At 42.9% G+C, this 21,906-nt stretch overlaps 2 protein-coding genes across 2 annotated transcripts in view; one reads left to right on the top strand and one right to left on the bottom strand.

Annotated features, from left to right (window-relative positions):
- The window catches only part of usp14 (ubiquitin specific peptidase 14 (tRNA-guanine transglycosylase)), a 46,977-nt gene extending 27,008 nt beyond the window's left edge, over nt 1–19,969 (top strand). Inside the window, exons 11-16 of the mRNA XM_084327931.1 lie at nt 11,989–12,054; nt 12,170–12,262; nt 12,436–12,564; nt 15,810–15,870; nt 16,472–16,579; nt 18,940–19,969. Of these exons, the coding sequence (XP_084184057.1) occupies nt 11,989–12,054; nt 12,170–12,262; nt 12,436–12,564; nt 15,810–15,870; nt 16,472–16,579; nt 18,940–19,082 (600 nt within the window). The 3' untranslated portion in view covers nt 19,083–19,969. The remainder of the gene's footprint in view (nt 1–11,988; nt 12,055–12,169; nt 12,263–12,435; nt 12,565–15,809; nt 15,871–16,471; nt 16,580–18,939) is intronic.
- A 43-nt stretch (nt 19,970–20,012) lies between these two features.
- The window catches only part of thoc1 (THO complex 1), a 36,355-nt gene continuing 34,461 nt past the window's right edge, over nt 20,013–21,906 (bottom strand). The window contains exons 20-21 of the mRNA XM_084327930.1: nt 20,570–20,654; nt 20,013–20,457 (exon numbers count right to left, since the gene is read on the bottom strand). Of these exons, the coding sequence (XP_084184056.1) occupies nt 20,180–20,457; nt 20,570–20,654 (363 nt within the window). The 3' untranslated portion in view covers nt 20,013–20,179. The remainder of the gene's footprint in view (nt 20,458–20,569; nt 20,655–21,906) is intronic.

Genomic DNA, 21,906 nt, shown 5'->3' on the forward strand with positions numbered 1-21,906 from the left:
AACTGTAAAATAGCGCCGTGCAAGCTAAGTAGCCTAGCCAGCCTCGTTTCTGAGCGGTGTATTCCATGACAATGTACTAAATATGACCATAAAATACTCTGTTCCGCCCCAATACATTGCAACGACGTCCACCGTATACCCCACACTACTATAACAGTTACCCTCAGAATTCAAAACACACACCAACTCGGCAGGTAAACTGTAAAATAGCGCCGTGCAAGCTAAGTAGCCTAGCCAGCCTCGTTTCTGAGCGGTGTATTCCATGACAATGTACTAAATATGACCATAAAATACTCTGTTCCGCCCCAATACATTGCAACGACGTCCACCGTATACCCCACACTACTATAACAGTTACCCTCAGAATTCAAAACACACACCAACTCGGCAGGTAAACTGTAAAATAGCGCCGTGCAAGCTAATTAGCCTAGCCAGCCTTGTTTACTGAGTCCTACCTCCGGGTCTACTTCCGGGTCTCCTTCCGCTGTCGGCCATCTCCTTCACTGATTGGTTGTTAGTGTGTGTGCTCATATCCAAGCTTGGAAAATCGATATATCGAAACTTTGCGACCACGTTTCATGTTTATTTCGAGGAAATAATTTATCGCGATAGTTATCGTTATCGTTTTATCGCCCAGCCCTACTTTATGCCAAGATTGGCCATCGGAGATCAGGCGGGACAAAGGCGACGGCGGCAGGACAAAGAAGAAACACAGGGGAAGGAGGAGCGGAATCAGAATAAGGCTAAAAAGTTCTGCTTACCGACCGGCGATTCCATCCATTTTACTGGCAAATGTATGTTCGCTGGAAAGTAAATTGGATGATCTTCGGGCGAGGGTTCGATTCCAGCGAGAGGTGAGAGACTGTAACGTCATGTGCTTCACGGAGACATGGCTGAAACCAGCGACTCCGGATCACAGCGTCTCTCCCTCTGACTCCTTCACCGTCTTCCTAGCGGATCGCACAGCAGCCTCCGGGAAGGGCTCTGGAGGGTCTCCTCACAAACAACGGCTGGACTAGCCCAAAGGAGATTAAGATACTCTCCAGTTCATGCTCCCCGGATCTCGAACATCTTTCCATTCAATGTCGACCGTTTCATCTCCCCTGAGAATTTACCGCCATTATCATGACGGCGGTGTATATTCCTCCACAAGCAAACACCGCCAGGGCCCTGGCGGAGCAACAGGGGCATCTCAACATCCACCAGATCAAACACCCGGACGTGGCCATGATCATAGCCGGCGATTTCAACCAGGCGAATCTGAAGAAAGTGATGCCATCCTTTTTTCAGCACATCGCCTGCTCCACCAGGGGAGGAAATATGCTGGATCATTGCTACACCCCGTTCAGAGCCGGCTACAAGGCAATACCGGCTCCGCCATTAGCGGGAGCTACAAGCACATCGGACCATGGCTCCATCTTTCTTGTTCCTGCTTACAGGCAGAGATCACGTGACGCTGTCGTGTCATGTGAGGTAAAGAAGTTTCATTATACATTGTGTGTTGAGTACTGACTTTTAATAAGTTTTGTTTTGCAATAATAAAAAAAAAAAAAAAGAAAAAAAAAAAGTGGTCCGACCAATCAGACGGCGCTACAGGACGCACTCGACGACGTCGACTGGGGTATGTTTCAGACCAGCAGAGTCAGCGAGTTTGCGGATGTTGTTGTTAGTTTTATAACTACACTAGCTGATAGTATCATCCCCACGAAAAAGGTGCGGGTCTACCCGAACCAGAAACCATGGGTTGACCGTACTATCGGAGCAGCTCTGAGAACTCTCACCACTGCTTATAACCTGGGCAGAGAGTCAGGAAACATGGATGAGTATAAGGCTACAGTCTACACTCTGTGCAAGGTTGTAAAGCTTGCTAAGAGGTCATACGCGGACAAAATGGAGACACAAATGGCACAGAATGACACAAGAGGCTTATGGCGAGGGCTACGGACGATAACTGACTACAAAGTCAGCGCCCCCTCAATGGGGAGTGCCGACGCCTCTCTCGCGGACCAGCTCAACTCCTTTTATGCACGGTTTGGCGCAGACGGTAGCGACGCTAGTAGGGATGCACCGAATGGGAAATTCTTGGCCGAAACCGATACCGAAAATAGAAAACAGTTGGCCGAAAACGAAAGCCGAAAGGCCGAAAATTATTCATAGAATAGATTTTTTTTTACCAATGTTGTGGAACATTATGATTATGGAAAAAGATATGATTATGGCAAAACTTAACTTAAATAATAAATAATCACTATTATGGGTCCATAAAACATTTATTCAGCACTTCTGAATGCATACAGTACATTAATTCCATCTTTTCTCTGGCTGCGCAGCGGACATCTGGCTCTACTGAGCGCACCTTTCTAGTCCCCAGCTGAATGTGCTCGCTTGACTCGGCACAGTAGACGCGCGACAGACAGCGTCGATGTGAGAAACACAATCCTCTCGCTCTGAATAATATGCATATTAGATCACTCAGTGATTAACCGCGGCATATAGTAAATAAGGATATAAAGCATGTTAAAGACGCATTTATTGGACGCGTTGCGCGCAGTTTACATAGAAACAGCGCGACTCCCGACAGCGCGACATCATCACAACAACACGCGAATAATATGTATATTAGATCACTCAGTGATTTACCGCGGCATATAGTAAATAAGGATATAAAGCATGCTAAAGACGCATTTATTGGACACGTTGCGCGCAGTTTACATAGAAACAGCGCAAACTCCCGACAGCGCGACATCATCACAACAACAGGCGAGGTTGTTTCTGTTTCGGTGATATATTTTCGGTGAAAAAACTCTTTCGACCAAAAGCCGAAAGGCAATTTTTTTGCCATTTTCGGCCGAAAACTTCGGTGCCGAAATTTCGGTGCATCCCTAGACGCTAGCTCACCGGCTAGTGACGTCACTGACGCGCCGGCCGTCGTGGAGGTGGGGGGGGGGCACTCTCTCATTGACGGAACACAGTGTGAGAAGAGCATTTATGCGGGTGAACACCAGAAAGGCAGCTGGCCCAGATGGGATAACAGGACGGATACTTAAGTCCTGTGCTAACCAGCTAGCCCCAGTGTTCACCACCATATTTAATCTATCCCTGGCGGAATCTGTGGTCCCTGCCTGTTTCAAGGTGTCTACTATAATCCCGGTACCAAAGAAATCCTCCCCAACATGTCTTAATGACTACAGACCGGTGGCACTCACCTCTGTGGCCATGAAATGTTTTGAGAGGCTGGTTAAGGATTACATTTGTGCCTCTCTCCCCAGCGATATGGACCCTATGCAATTTGCATACAGTCCAAACGGGTCCACTGACGATGCGGCTTCCCAAGTACTGCACAGCACCCTCTCACCTAGACTGCCAGAAGGGGGGCTATGTGAGACTGTTGTTAATTGACTATAGCTCAGCGTTCAACACCATAGTCCCCACCAGACTGGTGGACAAGCTGATCGAGCTGGGTCTGAGCTCCGCTCTGAGCGCCTGGATACTGGACTTTCTGAGTGAAAGGCCCCAGGCGGTCAGGGTGGGGGGTCAGACCTCCAACACCATCACCCTGAGTATCGGGTCCCCCCAGGGCTGTGTCCTGAGCCCCCTGCTGTACTCACTATACACACATGATTGTGTGGCCAAGTTCAGCTCCAACTAGTGAAGTTTGCGGACGACACAGTGGTGGTGGGGCTGATCTCTGACGACGAGAAGGCCTACCGGGAGGAGGTTGAGGTACTGGAACGCTGGTGCCAGGACAACAGCCTGCTCCTGAACATTGATAAAACCAAGGAGCTGATTGTGGATTTTAGGACAACACAGCAGGGGACGCACACACCACTGATTATAAACGGGGCTACCGTGGACAGGGTGAGCAGCTTCAAGTACCTGGGGGTCCACATCTCAGAGGATCTGACATGGTCAACACACAGACACAGTCGTAAAAAAGGCGAAGCAGCGCCTCTACCACCTGAGACAGTTAAGGAAGTTCAGAGTATCGGGGAAGATACTCCAGTCCTTCTACTCCGGAGCTGTAGAGAGCATCTTGACTGGAAACATCACTGCCTGGTATGGAAACAGCACGGCACAGGACAAGAAGGCCCTACAGAGAGTGGTGCGCTCAGCCAAGCGTACCACGGGTATTGCACTACCTCCCCTGCAGGTTCTATACAACAAGAGGTGCAAATCCAGAGCCTGCAGAATAATGAAAGACCCCCACCACCCCAATAACAGTCTGTTCCAGCTGCTGAGGTCAGGCAGACGCCTGCGAACCCCAGCTACTAGGACAGAGAGGCTTCGGCTCAGCTTCTTCCCCCAGGCCATCAGAGCCCTGAACAATGAACACTGAGTGCCACAGAGCACTGAACTTTCCACACACAAGCACACATGAGCACACACACGACAATGCACGGTGTGCACGCTCGCACACTAGCAGCCACTTTAACATGAGCAGGCACACACTCATGCCGCACACGCCCACACTTATGGCCAAAAGGAAAGGTCGCTTTAAAAATAGCATAGCAACAGTAACAGTGTATTGCACTACCAAAGGATCTAGCATGTCCTACATGCTATGTAAATAACTATGTACAGATACCGAGATGTCCCACCATGTTACCTGCTTGTTACCCGTTTATGCACAATGTTGTTTTTTATTGGATTCTTTTTTTGATATTTAAAGTTTTTTTATTTTTCTCAAACAAGACAATACATACACGACAAAACAAGACAAGAAATGATAATAATAACAATAACAACAAGGGGCGAGGGGGGGGGGGGGGGGGGGTTGCAGAGCGTTACAAAGGTTTAGTAGACAAACTTATTCCAGCTAGTGATCTAATAAAGTTCAGGGGACCTTGAAGGCCATCGGGCCGATCACTCTCTTGAAGAGACAGAGCAGCCTGTTCCATCGATAGCAAGTCCATGAAGTCCTTGCGCCAGTTCTCCATACTGAAGCAGTTCGGTTTGCGTTCTTTCCAGTTCATTAAAATAATCCGTTTGCATGCTAGAAAAGCCAGTGCTACAGTATTATTTACAATCTTTGCTTGAGCAGTGTCCATTTTTACACCCAATATACACATTATAGGGCAAGGATTAATGTCAATTTGGAGAGTAACTGACAGGTCCTCAGCAATGTCCAACCAAAATTTCCTAACAAGTGGGCAGTGCCACAGCAAGTGCATGAGCGTACCCTCTACTCCACACCCATGCCAGCACAATTTGGGTAGGGTGTGATTCATTTTATTCAATGTACAGGGTGTTATATAGGCCCTGTGTAGTATCTTTAATTGTATAATTTTATATCTAACACATTTTGATATTTTTGTACTATTCCTAAGTGCTGCTTCCCATTGTGTTTCAGATATGGATATACCCATGTCTCGCTCCCATTGGACTTTAGTTTGGGTATTGGTATCAGGGGTGGTTGAACATGATAGTTTATACATTGCAGAAACAATGCCTTTCCTGCCTGTAATTCCCCTTAATGTCTCTTCCATGACTCCGTTTGTTCCTATAGCTATGCCTTTAGACAACAATGATTTAATAACCGATTGTATTTGTAAATAAGATAAAAATTCTGTGTCTTTCAGCCCAAACTGTGTTTTAAGTTCATTAAAAGGTATCATATTTCCCCTTTTGATCACTTGGCCCACCTGTGTTATATTATGTTGTTGCCATACATTATTTTTAAGGAGTTTACCTCCTGCAGAGAGCAAAGGGTTTTTCCATAATGGACATGATGGTAAGGAATATCCACTAAAGGTCAGGCGTTTATGTAAGATTTTCACTATCTCACATGAAAATTCTAAAAGCGGATTGTCCAGTCTGGGAGTGATTTTTGGGTTATACCACAACATTGAAAGAGATAGATCTTTGTTATGTTCTTCTATCATTTGTTCTTCAAGCCATTCCCAGCTGCCAATCTGTCTCACACTATTGTAAGCCCACTGCAAGGGGTATCTTGAGTTATATGCTATATAATATTAGTGGATATCTGGTAGTCCTATTCCTCCACTATTTCTTGGTTTTATAAGTTTTTTATGGCTGATTCTAGGTTTTCTGTTGTTCCATAGGAAGCCAGAAAATAATTTGTTTATTTCTTTGAACCAACTAGGAGGGAACTTTAAAGGTATAGAGGACATCAAAAAAGCTAGCCTTGGTAACAAATTCATTTTTATAATATCAGATCTGCCCCAAAGGGATAAAGGCAAGACTGTCCATCTTTTGATGTCCTCCTTTATATTCTTTAAAAGGTCAGATGTATTTAACTCAACCATTTTTTCAATGGGAGATCGGATTTTAATTCCCAGGTATTTAATTCCTTTTGGCTTCCAATTGAAAGGAGCAGAACCCAGATGTGATTGAAAAGTTAGGTTGTTAAGTGGAATAGCTTCACTTTTACTATAATTCACTTTATAGCCCGAACATTTACCAAATGTATCTATAAGCTTTAGCACTTGAGAGATGGAATGGCTAGGATTTGTTAGTGTTAATAATATGTCATCAGCAAACAGGCTGGCCTTATACTCACAACTACCAATACGAATACCACTGATTTCTTTATGAGCACGTATAGCACAGGCAAGTGGTTCGAGGGAAAGAATAAAAATGTGCGGTGAAACCGGACATCCTTGGCGGGTAGATCGATAGAGATGGAATGGATCAGACCTTATACCATTTGTTCTGACTGACGTAACCGGTTCATAGTAAAGTGCCTTTATCCAGTTCATGAGAACCGGACCAAATCCGTATTTTGGTAGTACATAAAACAGATATTTCCACTCCACTCGATCAAAGGCTTTCTCAGCATCCAGCGATATTGCCATCGCTGGATGATGGGAGGCCCCCGCCCTTGACATGACATGCATTAGCCTCCTCATGTTATTTGAAGCTAAACGACCCTTTACAAAGCCAGCCTGATCAATATGAATCAATGAGGCTATAACATTTTCCAATCGCCCTGCAAGGACCTTCGCAAACAACTTATAATCATTATTTAAAATACTCAAAGGTCTGAAATTACACATTTGCAAGTGATCCTTGCCAGGTTTTGGAATCAATGAAATAGTAGCTTGCCGCATGGTTAGCGGCATGGATTGATTGGCCACTATATCATTAAACAGCAATATTAGAAGTGGTGTAAGAGTGACTTGGAAACACTTAAGAAATTCACTTGTATAACCATCATCACCCGGTGTTTTACCGGTTGAGAGGGATTTGATAGCTGATTTAATTTCATTTTCCGTGATAGGTGTATCTAGTGATTCCCTTTCTTCTTCAGAGAGGGTTGGGAGATTTATATCTCTGAAAATGTTTTCCATTTCCTCTTCACTCGTACAACATTCTGATTTATACAGTGTGCTATAAAATTTAGTGAATGCTTTATTGATTTGAAGTTGTTCACAAATCAGAGAGCCATCTTCATCATATATGCTAGAGATTGATTGACGATTTTCTTGCTGCTTCAGTCTGAGAGCAAGCATTTTACCAGCCTTATCGCCAGATTCATAATATTTTCGACGCAACTGAAAGAGGGCAAATGCATTTTCCTCATGTAGAATTGCTTGTAATTCTGTTTTTATAACCAACACTGCTTTTTTCAGTTCTAAATTGTCAGGGTCCAACATTTGACTAGTTTCCAAGGACTTAAGTTCAGTAATCAGACCATGTTTCCTTGCCATTTTTTTCTTTTTCTTAGCTGTTGAGTAGCTTATAATCCAGCCCCTACAGGTTGCCTTATAAGCCTCCCATACAGTCTGCACTGACTGGACTGATGTAAGATTAATACTAATGTACTCCTGTGTTTTCTCCTCAATCATAGACACAAAAACTTGATCTTTCAATAAGGAGTTATTAAATCTCCATTGTTTGGTTTTATTGTTAATTACAGCAGGAGTAAAAAGGACTGACAGGGGCGCATGGTCTGATAAAAGTATGTTATGAATTTTGCAATCAATTACATTACCCACCAAGGATTGTGAGAAGAGAAAATAGTCAATCCTGGAATATGAATTATGAGCGTGGGAGTAAAAGGTATATTCACGTGTGTCAGGGTTGACAACACGCCAAATATCAGTTAATGCAAGTGAGTTTTGCATTTCTTTAAGTGCACTTGACAATGCTACGTCTAGTGGGAGGGGACGCCCAGACCTATCAATCGAGGCATTGCTAACCAAATTTAGGTCCCCACCCATCAGAATGGGATAATCTGCAAATTCTGCCAGCACCAGATTCAGCTTTGACAAAAAAGTATTCTGTCCCGTATTGGGAGCATATACATTTACTAAGGTACATTTTTCATTTAGTAAAATACCTGACAAAATTATATATCTACCATCTTTATCAACTATTTGTTTTGAAAGTTTAAATGATATTTTCTTTGAAATCAGGATGCTTACCCCTCTAGAGGCTCCACTGCCTGGTGCTGAGAACACTTGACCTACCCATCTTTGTTTCAATTTAACTGATTCTATTTCATTAAGATGAGTCTCCTGGAGCATTGCCAAATCACATGATAGGGATTTCAAATATGTAATAATTTTATATCTTTTCGTTTTGTTTGAAATACCTTTCACATTCCAGCTAATCAGATTTACATGATTAGGTCCCATTATTTTTATCAAGCAACTTTACAGCTTCCTCCTTGTAAACTATGCAACAACATGTATGGATAGACAAAAAAATAAAAAGTACAAGACATACACATACATAAAGTAAGCCATTAGGCAAAGGAAAAACAGTAAACAAAACAGAGATAGACTTAATGTCCATCCCTTGTCCGCGAGCAGAGCAGGCGCGGCCGTTTTTTTTTATTGGATTCTATTATATGTTGTACCACTGTATTGCACATCGTTGCGGGCAAGACCACCCGCATTTCATTGTATACTTGTATGCTGTGACAAATAAAACTCTTGACTTGACTTGAAACCTAAAATATGCGGGTGGCGGGCTCTAATTTCATGCCCTGCACACACACATATGCTCACACTATGGTCACTTTACACAATGAAAGGTCACTTTAAAAACAAGAACAGGAGTGGTTCTTGTATAGTAAATAGATGGATAGCAAGCTAGCACATAGTATAACTGTAGATTGTATAGTATAGCATTGTATAGTAGTGTACATAAGACCCAGTGCCCCATCCGTAGCTAACAGTGTATTGCACTATCACAGGACCTAGCATGTCTTACCATGCTTTTGAAAAACTCATGTACATATACCTGTCTTTACTCTATGACTTGTATTATTGCACAAATGTTGCATTCTCATCCCTTGGATTCTTATTATTGTATTACTGTACTATGCACAATCGTTGCGGGCAAGACCCCCCGCATTTCACTGTATACTTGTATGCCGTGACAAATAAAACTCTTGACTTGACTTGACAATATCGAGCATCCCTACTTTTAACCCTTTGTTTACTTTGGCCCCCAGTTGACTCTATTTCTCCTCGACCAAATCCACTGACTGTCGATGCTTCTTCCGACAACTAATTTACCACCTTTTGCAAAATCCGCCCACGAATCCCCAACTCTCCCAATAATGATGACGTTTATCGTGCTATAAACTAGGGGTGGACGGTATGGTCTGAAATGTATATCACGGTATCAGTGTTTCTGTTAGAATAATTTTTTTTGCCTGATAGGCAGGCTATATAAATAATGACATCCTCAAGGCATGTAGATTTATAATATTTTAACTTAAAACTAGGCTACTTTTGCGTATAAAGTCTTTATATTCCAAATAAAATAAGTCCCGAGTCGAGACTCCTGCTCCCATTGCAAACAGCGGGGCTGGATTTTGCTAGAAGCATATGTAGCTGCAGAGCCGCAGAGCGAATTGAATTAAATAAGAATTGAGACAAAGGTGCCACTCATCCTCAGCTTTAAGAATTGACAATTGTGTCAACAAATTGACACATGTGTCAACAAATTGACACATGTGTCAACAAATTGACACACAAAATGCTTAGAGACGATGGGGGTCAGAACGGCGCAAGGGTGGGGGGGCGCTGTTTGACGGGCCTGTGACCAGACCTGAAAGAGCCACTGCATGCTATTCGCAAATCCACTGCTGCACGCCTTCCTCCCGGCTCCCGCTGCTGCCGTCGTTATCATAACACTACACACATATCGTAATGTTTACAGCAAACTGTAGTTGATCACCAGGTATGTTTTATTAACGTAGAATAATTCATATAAGAAAAACGATAGGGAAATATCTTACCTTTCTCCACTGGTTAAAAATGCCAGGAACTGAAATTGAAACTTGCTGTGCGCCGTGGTGATATGTGTTTATTATGAAATGACAATTGCGTGTTGACACGCCCACTGCGCGAAGCCTCCTAAATAACTTTTTCCAGTTTGCACATATCTATTATCTATGACTAATTCTATCTATTTTTAGGGGCAAATGCGATTGAAATAGTCGCGCTGTGGTTACATGACGTCATTGCTATTTTAGAGCTGCTCTACCGGTTAAACGGTATACTCAAAATCCATACCGTAGAGCAAATTAATACCGTTTATACCGTATACCGTTTATACCGTCCACCCCTACTATAAACCCTCTGCATCCTACTTCTACCCTAGAAGGATATCCTAGCTTTCCATCCTCGCTGTTCAGTTTCTGCTGCCAAATCTGCCACATCTAAGCTTTTTCCTTTCATAAGCCTCCTCCACTGAATACTCCCAGGGCACCGTGAAATAAACTATCCGCTGACACGCAGACATAACATAACACTAGGACCTCAAGTTAGTGTGTCCACACTTGGCATTCTACTATATTCAGAATTCAGCACAATTTGAGCAACATTGGATTTGCGTGCACCCTGCGTGCACATCTGCCCGTCGCTTATCAATGACTAATTTTCCAGTCAACATTGTCGAAGCGGATTGTTTTTTTATCGGTTCATTTCCGTTTTATAGCATTTTGAAAAGCCCTTGTTTTCACGGAAAATAAAAAGATTCCGTGATAAACGCCCTGTACTGGAATATTCTAGAACGTTGTCATTTTTCGGCCTATTTATGAATTGTTTTCAAATAAACGCTAGATTATCGATAGTATGTGTACGTATGCACGCTGGTGCCGCAAGCTGAAAATCGATTCTCTTAGTTCCTGATCGCTCGCACAGCCAAACACATAGGGGAAAAGCTTATATCTCCGTGAAAACAGGTCTGATTATCCTAAGACTGGTAAAATAGATTCCTTACCTGAGATCAGATGGTATCCAAAAAGATTATTCCAATTCCTGATCGCCATTCCAAAAATGTATCCTTTTATTGATCCAATGCTACGTACTGCAAGACATATTACATGCTGTTCTGATGGTCCACAATGACTCCGAGCGGCTCGGGGTACATGCGTGAGAAGTAAAATGTGGATTCCGGAGGTTTTTTTTTTCTCCATTTTCATTGAGTCCATTCCAAAAGGGTGCATTACCATCTGGGAGATGATAGGGGGCGCTTTTTTCACATCAGAGTGCCTGGTGGGGCTGGTTTCCCAACGGTAGACTCTGTTGATGAAATATGAATTCAGATCGCTAATAAAAAAGAATTCACGCTAATTATCGTGCTGGGCATTTAGGGGGCGGGCTGCTAACACGTTATGTCGTGCCTGGCATTCAAAGTGTTAAGAGTCATGTTGATGAGATGGTGGAAATCACATTGATACGACAAATCTAACCACAGTCTTGGACAAAATGGTTGCTGAATACGTTTTAATATGTAGGAGGGAGGAGCGCTTGTTATCTTATCTCACAAGTGATGTATTCAACCGCTGAAGTGTGTGGCAAGATAAACAAGCCTGCCTAGAGTAGGTTGAGATTATTTGAAAGTAAACCATGTTGTATTATGAGTTATGACCCCTTTTCTTTGCCAACGTCTGGTGAGCATTACAGGATCTAATGCGGACCCACGCGCTCACACACACATGGCAAATGGGATGTCTGTCTCCATAGTAACAAGGATCTAATCATGTCTCCCGTTTTATCTTCCCAGAGACTACAAGAAGAAATCACGAAGCTGTCTCCATCTTTGGAAAGAAATGCCCTGTATATAAAATCCGTAAGCTTCTTCATCATTCTTTAACTTGTTTGCTTAATTCAAAGACAAATGGTCAAATACTACAAGTATTTCAAATGGATTTATTGACAATCTTGACACCCTTTCCTCCCCCCAGTCAAAAGTCAGCCGTCTCCCTGCCTACCTGACTATACAGATGGTTCGTTTTTTCTACAAAGAGAAGGAGTCTGTCAATGCCAAAGTCCTTAAGGTTGGTGTTCTGACAGTAAGGCCTACTGTAATTGACCTCAAACCCTGCCCCCTTTTCGCGATCCTCCAATCACAACTCTTGCTTCCCTCGGAAAGATTGAGGGCAGGGTTCGAGATGGGTCACTTGGAGATATGGAACTTGATGTGAAATATTTCTTTTTTTGGTTTTGACAGGATGTCAAGTTCCCACTGATGCTGGACGTCTATGAGCTGTGCACCACTGAGCTCCAGGAGAAGATGGTGGCAGTCAGGTCAAAGTTTAAGGAAATTGAGGACGGGGTGCTGGAGAAACAGCAGCAAAAGGTAAACATGGACATGTCCCTGTTCAAACTGTCTTCATGGACATCTCCCTGTTCAAACTGTCTTCATGGACATGTCCCTGTTCAAACTGTCTTCATGGACATATCCCTGTTCAAACTGTCTTCATGGACATGTCCCTGTTCAAACTGTCTTCATGGCCATGTCCCTGTTCCTGTCTTTCTCTTCCGTTCACTTGTTAGTTACCATAGGATTATGCTGCTCAGTGTTTTAATTGTGAGCCATAACTGGGCGCATTCCAAGTTGTCTGATGTGTGTTTTTTTTTAATCACATGCAACTTCACACTAAGATGTTGTGGAACAGTTGACGATACCTATTAGGTGTTTCTCAAACCAGTCACAATGGTCTAGGGCAGCGGTTCTCAAACTACGGGTTGCGACCCAAAGTGGGGTCGCAGGTAGGTGACTGTGTGCATTGGCATTTTTTTATATTTTTTTTATCTTCTGGCAGCATATTTTGGCTAAATATGCCTCATTTCATAAATGTGAATTGATAACATAGTGCTGTAATGTTCTAATAAATAAGCATGATCAAGTTCAACAACGTGTGCTTTTATTTTGATATTCCTTAATTCCACGTTGAAATTGCGCAATACATTAACTCATTCAGCGCCACGGGTCGCGGCGCCAGAGGGCGCTAGAGCGCCATCGCTTTAATCAATGGGGAGACTGCGACATTTGCAAGTGCTTAAAATATATCTTATATTATAGCTATGGGTCTAATACACCCGTCGATTGTCAGTGAGTTGCTTCCAGTCAACATGCACAAAACAGATTGTTTTTTCATACATACATTTCCGTTTTATACCATGGTGAATAAGAGTATATTTCCAGAGCATTCTGTCTAATCTCAAGAAACTCAAGCAAACGGTGCTTCAATGTATTTCCTTAGAAATCGTGCCATTTATGATCATTCTGAAAATAACGCTAGATTATCGGTATTATGTGTCATCATGCGTGAACAGAAGCGGGGACTGAAATCACTTCTCAGTGCTTTGCCTGCAGCCAACGTCAGAAACACACACACACATGGTGGCGAAAGAAACATCGGATTAACCCAAGATTCGTAACATGGAGTCCTTACCTCACATCTGATGTCCTGCAAAAAGATTAATCCAATTCCTGATCGCCATTCCAAATATTGATCGCGTTTATTGATCCAACGTTATATGTCCGAAAGGCATAATCCACGCTGCTCCCTGTCTCCCCAGTCCATGTGTTATAAACGTTACTCTTGCCCGAGAAGGAAAACCTGGACCGGACTTAAGAGCTCAGACCCATTCCCAATGATAACATCAGGCTGGATGGAGGAAAAATGAATGGATATAGCTAATAAAAGAAATAACGATTAAAACCAGAGTTTTCTCATGATTGGCGCTGACCGTTTGGCGAGTTAACCAGACTTGGTTAAGTGTGGGGTACCGTCCCCCAAAACAATTCCGAAATAAAATGGGGTCGCGGTATGAAAAAGTTTGAGAACCGCTGGTCTAGGGCACTGCTGCTAAGCACAACATGATAATTGCTACAGAATAGTGTTGGGGGAGAAGGGCTTCTTCAATGTTTTCCACCAGGAGAGAGTAGCTTGCTAGTTCCACAACGTGTGTTTATTTTTTGTTAGTCGTTATGCCAATTCCCAACCCCCTTCCTGGTTGTTGCGCACTTTCCCCTACTGTTGGTCCGAGAGGCTGAAGACTGTCACATGCTTTCCTCCGACGCATGTGCAGCCAGCCGGCAGCCAGCCTGGCCGCGCAGATTCTCACTGGGAGAGTGTAACGTGTGGGAGGCCGCACTACCTCTCACCAGATCCTACCTTCGCTGAGCAGACCCCCCGACCGAACTGTAGGGGTCGCTGTCCACAACGCCCAGGACCCACCCACGGCTCCCCTCCCCCTAACTCAGCCAAACGAGTTAGTATAGCGATCAGCCCGAGCCAAGGCAATGCTGACTCCGGGAGTCGAGACCGCAGCCTCTTGCATTGGTGACTAGCACAATCTCCGCTACGCCACCTGACCGCTTCCACAGCGTGTTGTTGATCCTAGTGTTTGGTCATTGTTTCATTGCTAAACCTTACTGAGAACACCTTACTGAGAACAGATACTTAATCAACATGGGTATTCACTTCCAGTTGAATACTGCATTTCCTTCTTCCTTCTGGCTCATGTCGGTCGTATTTAAGATCTATAATAGGATTTAGTCATAAATCATGGTGCTATCCCTCTTGAATTGATCAAGTTTGTACCTCTCCTTCTGACATGTCGAGAGGGAGGGGTGGTTTTGTCATTCATGGTTTATCAATTCACTTTTTCGTTTTATTTCCTCTTTCAGCCTCTTGGCATGTTTTTTGTAATAAGTGCAAGTACAGGTGTGACCTGTTTTTATTTATTTATTGTATATATACACACTTATCTTTACTGAATCTTATTGTTTGTATATAGTCCCATTTAATTTGAAGGAAGTAGATGATTGTGGTCACCTATGGGTGGAAGTATTGCACCTTATATACAGACGCTACTCTTCCTGTAGGCTCTGTAGGTGTTTTGCCGGAATTTCAACCTTGTGGTCCAAGATATGAATTCTGAACCTAGCCTGGAAATCTAATATAAGCAGCACATTTTAGTTGAGTTTTGGAGAGGATGCTGTGCTGTCTTCATCAGGTGCTCGTGTTTTGAATAGAGGCTGTGGTCGTCCCGTTGTCATCTATACCCTCCAGTTTGCAGGGCAACGCATGCCATGACCCAAACACATACGGTTGGATTGTAGTTGAGTATCTGGGACGCTTCACCAGCCGGTGTAACTTGTTCAATTGATTAACATGGCAGTAGTTGCAGGCAGCTCACTTCCATGACTACTTGGTGTAGTTTGGGGGTAAAAACACAGGGAATATTCCTTTTCATTCTTGGTTTTAGATTTATCATTAGGCCATGTAGATGTCAGCCTATCACACTATCTAAAGCTCTATTCACATGGGACTATTTTTACCCTGGGACATCCAGCGCTTTGTCATAATATACAATAGATGGTGAACACTAACAGGCACATTTCTGAAACATCAGAAACACCTCTTCCTTGTCGACCACGTTTGATGTAATTGAACTCTATTTGACCTAAGCTGAGGCTGGAGCTCCTGAACTACACCCTGTATCTCACACACTGTACCTCACACCCTGTACTTCACACACTGTACCTCACACCCTGTACCTCACTCTGCTTTTTCTCGTTGTGGTCAACAGGTGGTGAAAAAGGGAGAAAAAGCAAAAGAAGTGAAATTCGAGCCCTTCTCATTTCCTGATGGTACGTTTTTACATGTCAAGGTCTGTCACACACTGTAGCTATACTATAAGCTAAAGACGGGTCACAGACGGACATTCTAACCCCGGGGCGATGAGGGTCAAGGACTGAATGGTACCATAGGAGATGGGCCAAAGAGTGTGACCGGACATTAATTTGATAAATTAGAAATCTATCGTATAATATTACTGATGGGGCATACAGACCCTCATCTGCACCTTTGATTACTGTTTACTTTCTTTAATCGTCAATTATATAGTTTACACTGTTCATTATTATTTTTCCCTTATTCTTTTATATTCAGATTGAATTTGATTGCCTATATTTATGTCTTTCTTCCATTACCCTGCTCATATCTGTACCTCCCCTCCCCCACATTTCCCCAAGGGGATCAATAAACGAATGTCTCATCTTATATTTAACAAGCAAATAACTGTCCAAGAGTTTATGTTAAGTTGTTAATACTGTATCTGGTTATAAGCTTGGCATAAAAATAGATCAAGTGGAATATCTTCCGACACCCTAGAGCCCTTTCTTTGAGGCCATGAAGGGGGCACTACTTTGGGCAGTGCTCTTCTAACCAATGCCTGCTTGTTTCCTACAGACCTGGGTTCCAACAACAGTGGCTACTATGACCTGCAGGGGGTGCTGACACACCAGGGCCGCTCCAGCTCATCAGGTCACTATGTCGGATGGGTGAAGAGGAAAGAAGGTAACCGATAGATGGCTTTTACAGACTACATCTTGAACCAGTTTGCACGCACATCACCAGGCAAAAAAACGAACGTAATCCTAATCAGAACAGTGGGGCAGATTTCCCAGTTTATATGCGTTAATGTTTTTGCCGACGACAATCTATTGAAATCAATAAACCAAACATTTCCTATTTCTAGCCTATTTTCAAGGGGCATTTTTGCACCCATGTTCCATATCGTAGGGGCATCTCATGAACGGTAAAGGGCACCCTTGCCTTGAGCCACCATTAACACATTCGGGGCCATTTGGATCCATCTAATCTCACTCTATAAGGCCAGCAAATCAAAACAAGGTTTCATTGTGCGTGAGGCTGTTTGTAGAGCTGCATTAGCGAGACCGCCCCTACGAGGATCTGGCCGGTAATGCACTTTTCCGAATTCCAAGAGTAGGGTATGTCGCTCTGTGACATTGAGTGGGATATTACAATGGAATAAAAGCCAAAACAACCTTGCCACGGACATGTCCGTGGTTGACCCTCAACCGTTGGATCCGAAACACTGACATGTCCGTGGTTGGCCAGGAACCAGATAACACTTTCTCTGCCAAGGACGCCTAAACTCGTCATTCCCCGCCATGCTCATTCTGCCAATGATGCCGTAACACGTCATTGAGATCAATATTTCAAAAATCTGTGATCGCAATCATATTTCTCCCCCGGAGACTTGAGATCTACTGTTGATCCCCTCTCAACTCTCCAACGGTTCAAGAGCGCCATCTGGTGGCCAATCGGCAGATCGCCCAAACCGGAAACTGGTGCTCATTCCAATTCAATCCGTTACCAATAACTCGATAAACAACATGATTTGGACGTATATACTATTATACAACCTGGAGATGGATCGCATATTTCAACATCCCATAATAGGAATATTTTTGCTCCATGCTCATCGCCCAACGCTATCGTGTTCGATACAAACTGCTCTAATGATCATATCACCCACACTAGATGAATCATCTAACGTTGGCCACGGAATTATAAACGACCCCCCCCCCCCCCATCCGGTCAACATCAGATGATAAGTAGTAACTTCTAGAAGCACGTCCATTTGACATTTTTTATCTCGCGCCGATCGCTATCAAACTATACAATCATCAATATAATGCATTTAGGGCTATAAATCACGTTCTGCAGAAAACGATAAAAACATATTTATACTTTAGACCGTATTTTAGTATGAATATGTGAATGAAAAAGTATAACGTCGTTAGACCCCCCTAGGCATGGTTTATTGTTCACAAATCACGACTGCAAGTGGTGTAATGCTTTTATACAACTGCCACATTCATCAAACCTTATTTCTATACAATAAACACACATTAATCAAAGATTTATTGAAAAAACCATCCGCCAGAAAAAGTAGTTCCCACAACTACAAAAAAGACAAGTTGCCTCCATGTGGAAGCAGCTTGAAGTGCATCCAACCAACTAACACATCCAACTGTGTATTATTGGAATGATTGATTGAAAATTTTATTACCAGATGCAGAATGGGTACAATACAGTACGGCTCAATACACACAATTGTTAAGGGGATGCAGACCTACTTTCTATAGAACTTCATTCTTAGATGCTTCTATAGAAAGTAGGTAAAACAAATTAAAAGGTTTTCTTTGCCCTATTTTTTTATTTTTTTAAACCTACTGTAGAGGGCCTAAACTTAACCAGTTGGAAACCAAGCGTACAGTAATCAAATTAGCAATCAATCACCTCAATAGGCCATGCTCACTTAGAACAGCGCAGCTCTCTCAGTCTGACTATCCCCCGCGTTGCAGACAGGTGTGTGTGTGTGTGCTTGGGGTGGGTGGAGACTGAGCCAGCGTCGGACAGTGTGAGAGTGAGGGCTGCAGTCAGAGAGAAGGAAAAAGAAATTGAAAAAAAAATTGAAAATTAATCAATCCGCGATTTTTCTTTTGTTACACAATGATTCAAGACCCATCAATTACATCATCCAACATTGTTTAAAGGACTAAGACATTCGCTGTGACAATCGCTTGATATTTAGTCGTTTAGTCGTTATCAACATATCCATTTGTTAAATTATTGTCCGGCATCTTGTGATCCGGCGGAGTGATGTGATGTGATTCGGTTGTGGGCGGGTCCTGGGCCAGCAGCGTGGAATTGTGAAGAATAAACACGTGTAAAATGACTTTCAGCCAATCGGAATCGAGAAATTTGCATGCCGTTGTATAAAATGATGTACATAAGCCTGGCGAAGAAAGTGTTAACATGGGCGTGCGTATCTATACAGGAATCGAATACCAAGGGGCAAGCGCAGTTAGTTGATCTGAATTATCTTTTTGTCCTCTCCTCCACAGATGAGTGGGTGAAGTTTGACGATGACAAGGTGAGCGTGGTGTCTCCAGAGGACATCCTGCGACTGTCTGGTGGCGGGGACTGGCATATAGCATACGTTCTACTCTACGGCCCGCGGCGACTGGAAATTGAAGAGAAACAGTAAACTGCATCAGAGCACTAAAGGAGACGACGCACAAATGCCATTTCCAAGCACTGTCTGCATAGATGTGCAATAAATCTGGGTGTCTTTAAAAAAAATTATGACCTTAATCTTTTGTTTTTGTAACTGACACAGATGCTTGTAAAGGAAAACATCCTGTCAATTGGAATTAAAGTATTTGAATGGTGTTTTAAAAGAGAAAAATAGGCAATCTCTGGACTGGATCCTTGAAAGAGGCTTGAAGTCTAGCTCTGCAGTGTCATTAAATGTTTTATACACATTGTATATTTTTTAATGCCTTTGACTAGGTGCTCATGTCATGTCATAGAAGCAACATATTCCTCAGATAGTCCTGTAACTAATCAGCTTGTACAGAAATTCTTTGGCCGACTCATTGATTTCCAGGTGTCCTCGGGGACCTCCTGCCTCGTACCATCATTGTCAGATCTACCGAGGAGATCTTGTCTTGCCGCTATCGCAGCTCCTAGCCCTTCATCCGCTTAGCTCTTAGTTTAGGTTCAATCTCAAGCCTTTTCTGGATACGGGTTGCGTCACAACCTCCTGGAAGCCCTCTTAGGCGATGACGATGGGTTCAAAGGTGTTTTTTTTCAGAGGGAAATTAAGGGGGTGTAGGAACTTATGAAATGCCCTTAACGAGTTGGAAGACTTGAGATTGAACCAGTTTGTCTGACCGATGAGCCTTGCACATTGTCCTTGTTGGAAGTGATATTTTCTGTAAGTTTTACAGCCGTGCTGACGGCTTCACTCTCATGCGGTTGTCCTGGTCACCCTGCCACGATGTCTAAGACCTCTAACCATCAACACTTGTCTCTGTAATAAGTTATTGACTGGCTTTTCATAGATGGTGAAAATAAACTGTTATACCAAAACGGATTGTGTGCATTTCAATGACTGTACATGGTTGAAATGAAAGTTATTGAAAAAAAAAAGTCTTTATTCAACTTTCTACAGTAAAGGAAAACCCATGTAGGGCTTCAAACAATACAACATACAAAAAAAAGTTTCAAAAAATCTTTTGGACCAAAAGAGATGACACAAGGTATAATAAAAACAACATTTTAGTTGGCTGAGATTTCCTGTTATGACTCGTTGAGGCTGTCTGCGACCTGGGAGAAGCCTGCTGCGCTGAGGGCCGAGACCAGGGTCTCCACGGTGGCCTGGGCCCCCTCCCTGTCCTGCCAGGCCACCAGCAGCAGCTTGGCCTGCATGTCCACGTCCTCGCTGTCCGTCTCGATCTCCCTCAACTCGGACGCCTTCATCTCCAGCTGCCCGGCCAGAGTTTTCCACTGAGCGCCCAGTTTGGCTGCGATGTCATCCATCTGTTGATTGGAGACCAACTTGCTCTGCATGCTTGGACCTGGACACGAAGACGCAATTATGGAGGGAAAGACATTTTCAAACACTAGAACAAAGCTTTGGATGCATCTAAGCTTTGGATGCATCTAAAAAGGAATGACTGTAGAACTCACTGTCATTGCTCTGTTTGAGAAGATTGTCTCCATTTTCATCATCATCGTCTTCTCCTGTCTTGATCTCCTCAGAGGGAATGTCCTTCTGTATTGAGACAGGAGTGATGTCAGTGGGTCAAGATAACTTGTTATTCCTGTGGGGGGAACTTGCCAACAGCACCACATAGTAAGCATTCGGGCAACAGACAAACAAGTCAGCGCAAAATTTATAGAAAATACAGTGGCCACTTTATTAGGTACACCTGTATATTCACAACACTGATGCCATCTACCAGTGTACAGGTGGCTACTAAAATCAACAGGAATGTAGCAGATAGACAATATAGTATACGTACATCATGATCAGACCAGCACTTTTTTGGCGGGTAAACTGTCCGTCCCTATCGACCGCTCTTGTATTTGGCAGATCGCTTACATAGTTTGAAATGTTTGTTTTGCATCATGTTAAGTCAAGCAATTACCACTGGCCACCATTGAGCGTTTGTGTGCAGGATACTTCCTCATTTCCCCATCTGGATATTTAATATTACAGTTATGAATCTACAAGTGACCTAAAACTAAGAGGTAATGACTATTTCTGGGCAACGATGGGCTCAGTGTGATTTATATCCATTTTGTCCTAAAGTAGTAGTTTATGAAACAACCATCTAAACCCCATTTATTCCCAGAGTTGGTTTTGCCCAAAAAAGGGGCACAGCGATCAAAACTGGTCTGATGTATACAGTGAACAGATAGTCATAAATATGACTTGAGCTGTAGGAATATTTCGCCTAAAGGTACATGTCTAAGTAAATGGAAGATTGCTCCACTTCTGCAAGGTCAATTAGCATGTTCTTGGTATCTAGGAACATCTAGGGACCTGGGGGTATGCATTTCCAGTGTCAGAAATATTGTGTCTGTTACTAGGCTGAGTAAATTGTAATGAAGAAAAGGAGAATATAAATTATGATTTATGATTTTTGCATCTTTGATCATGTTAAATCTGCGGGTATGAGAAAATGCTCACTGAGCTCATTCACCACCTTATTGAGATGTGTAAAAAATCTAGGCAAATTAATAAAGGGAAGATGATTAAACAGAAGGATTTGTAGATACAGTAATTAATGATAATCGATTTTAATTATAAATTCATATTTGACCTTGACCTTATTATGGCCAAATACATCTATGGATAGGGAAAATGCTCCTCTTTCCAATGGCAGGGTTGAATCTGGATTTAGTCATTTCCTTGCGGTTTTTACGATAATTAGCATTTTCCGATAAATCGTATAAAACATAGGTAAAAATGAAAATATACACTTTGACTTCTGTTTTTGATAGCGTTATGGTCTTTACTC

This window comes from Notolepis coatsorum, assembly GCF_963971535.1.
Source record: "Notolepis coatsorum genome assembly, chromosome: 13".
In the NCBI taxonomy this organism is placed as follows: Eukaryota; Metazoa; Chordata; class Actinopteri; order Aulopiformes; family Paralepididae; genus Notolepis; species Notolepis coatsorum.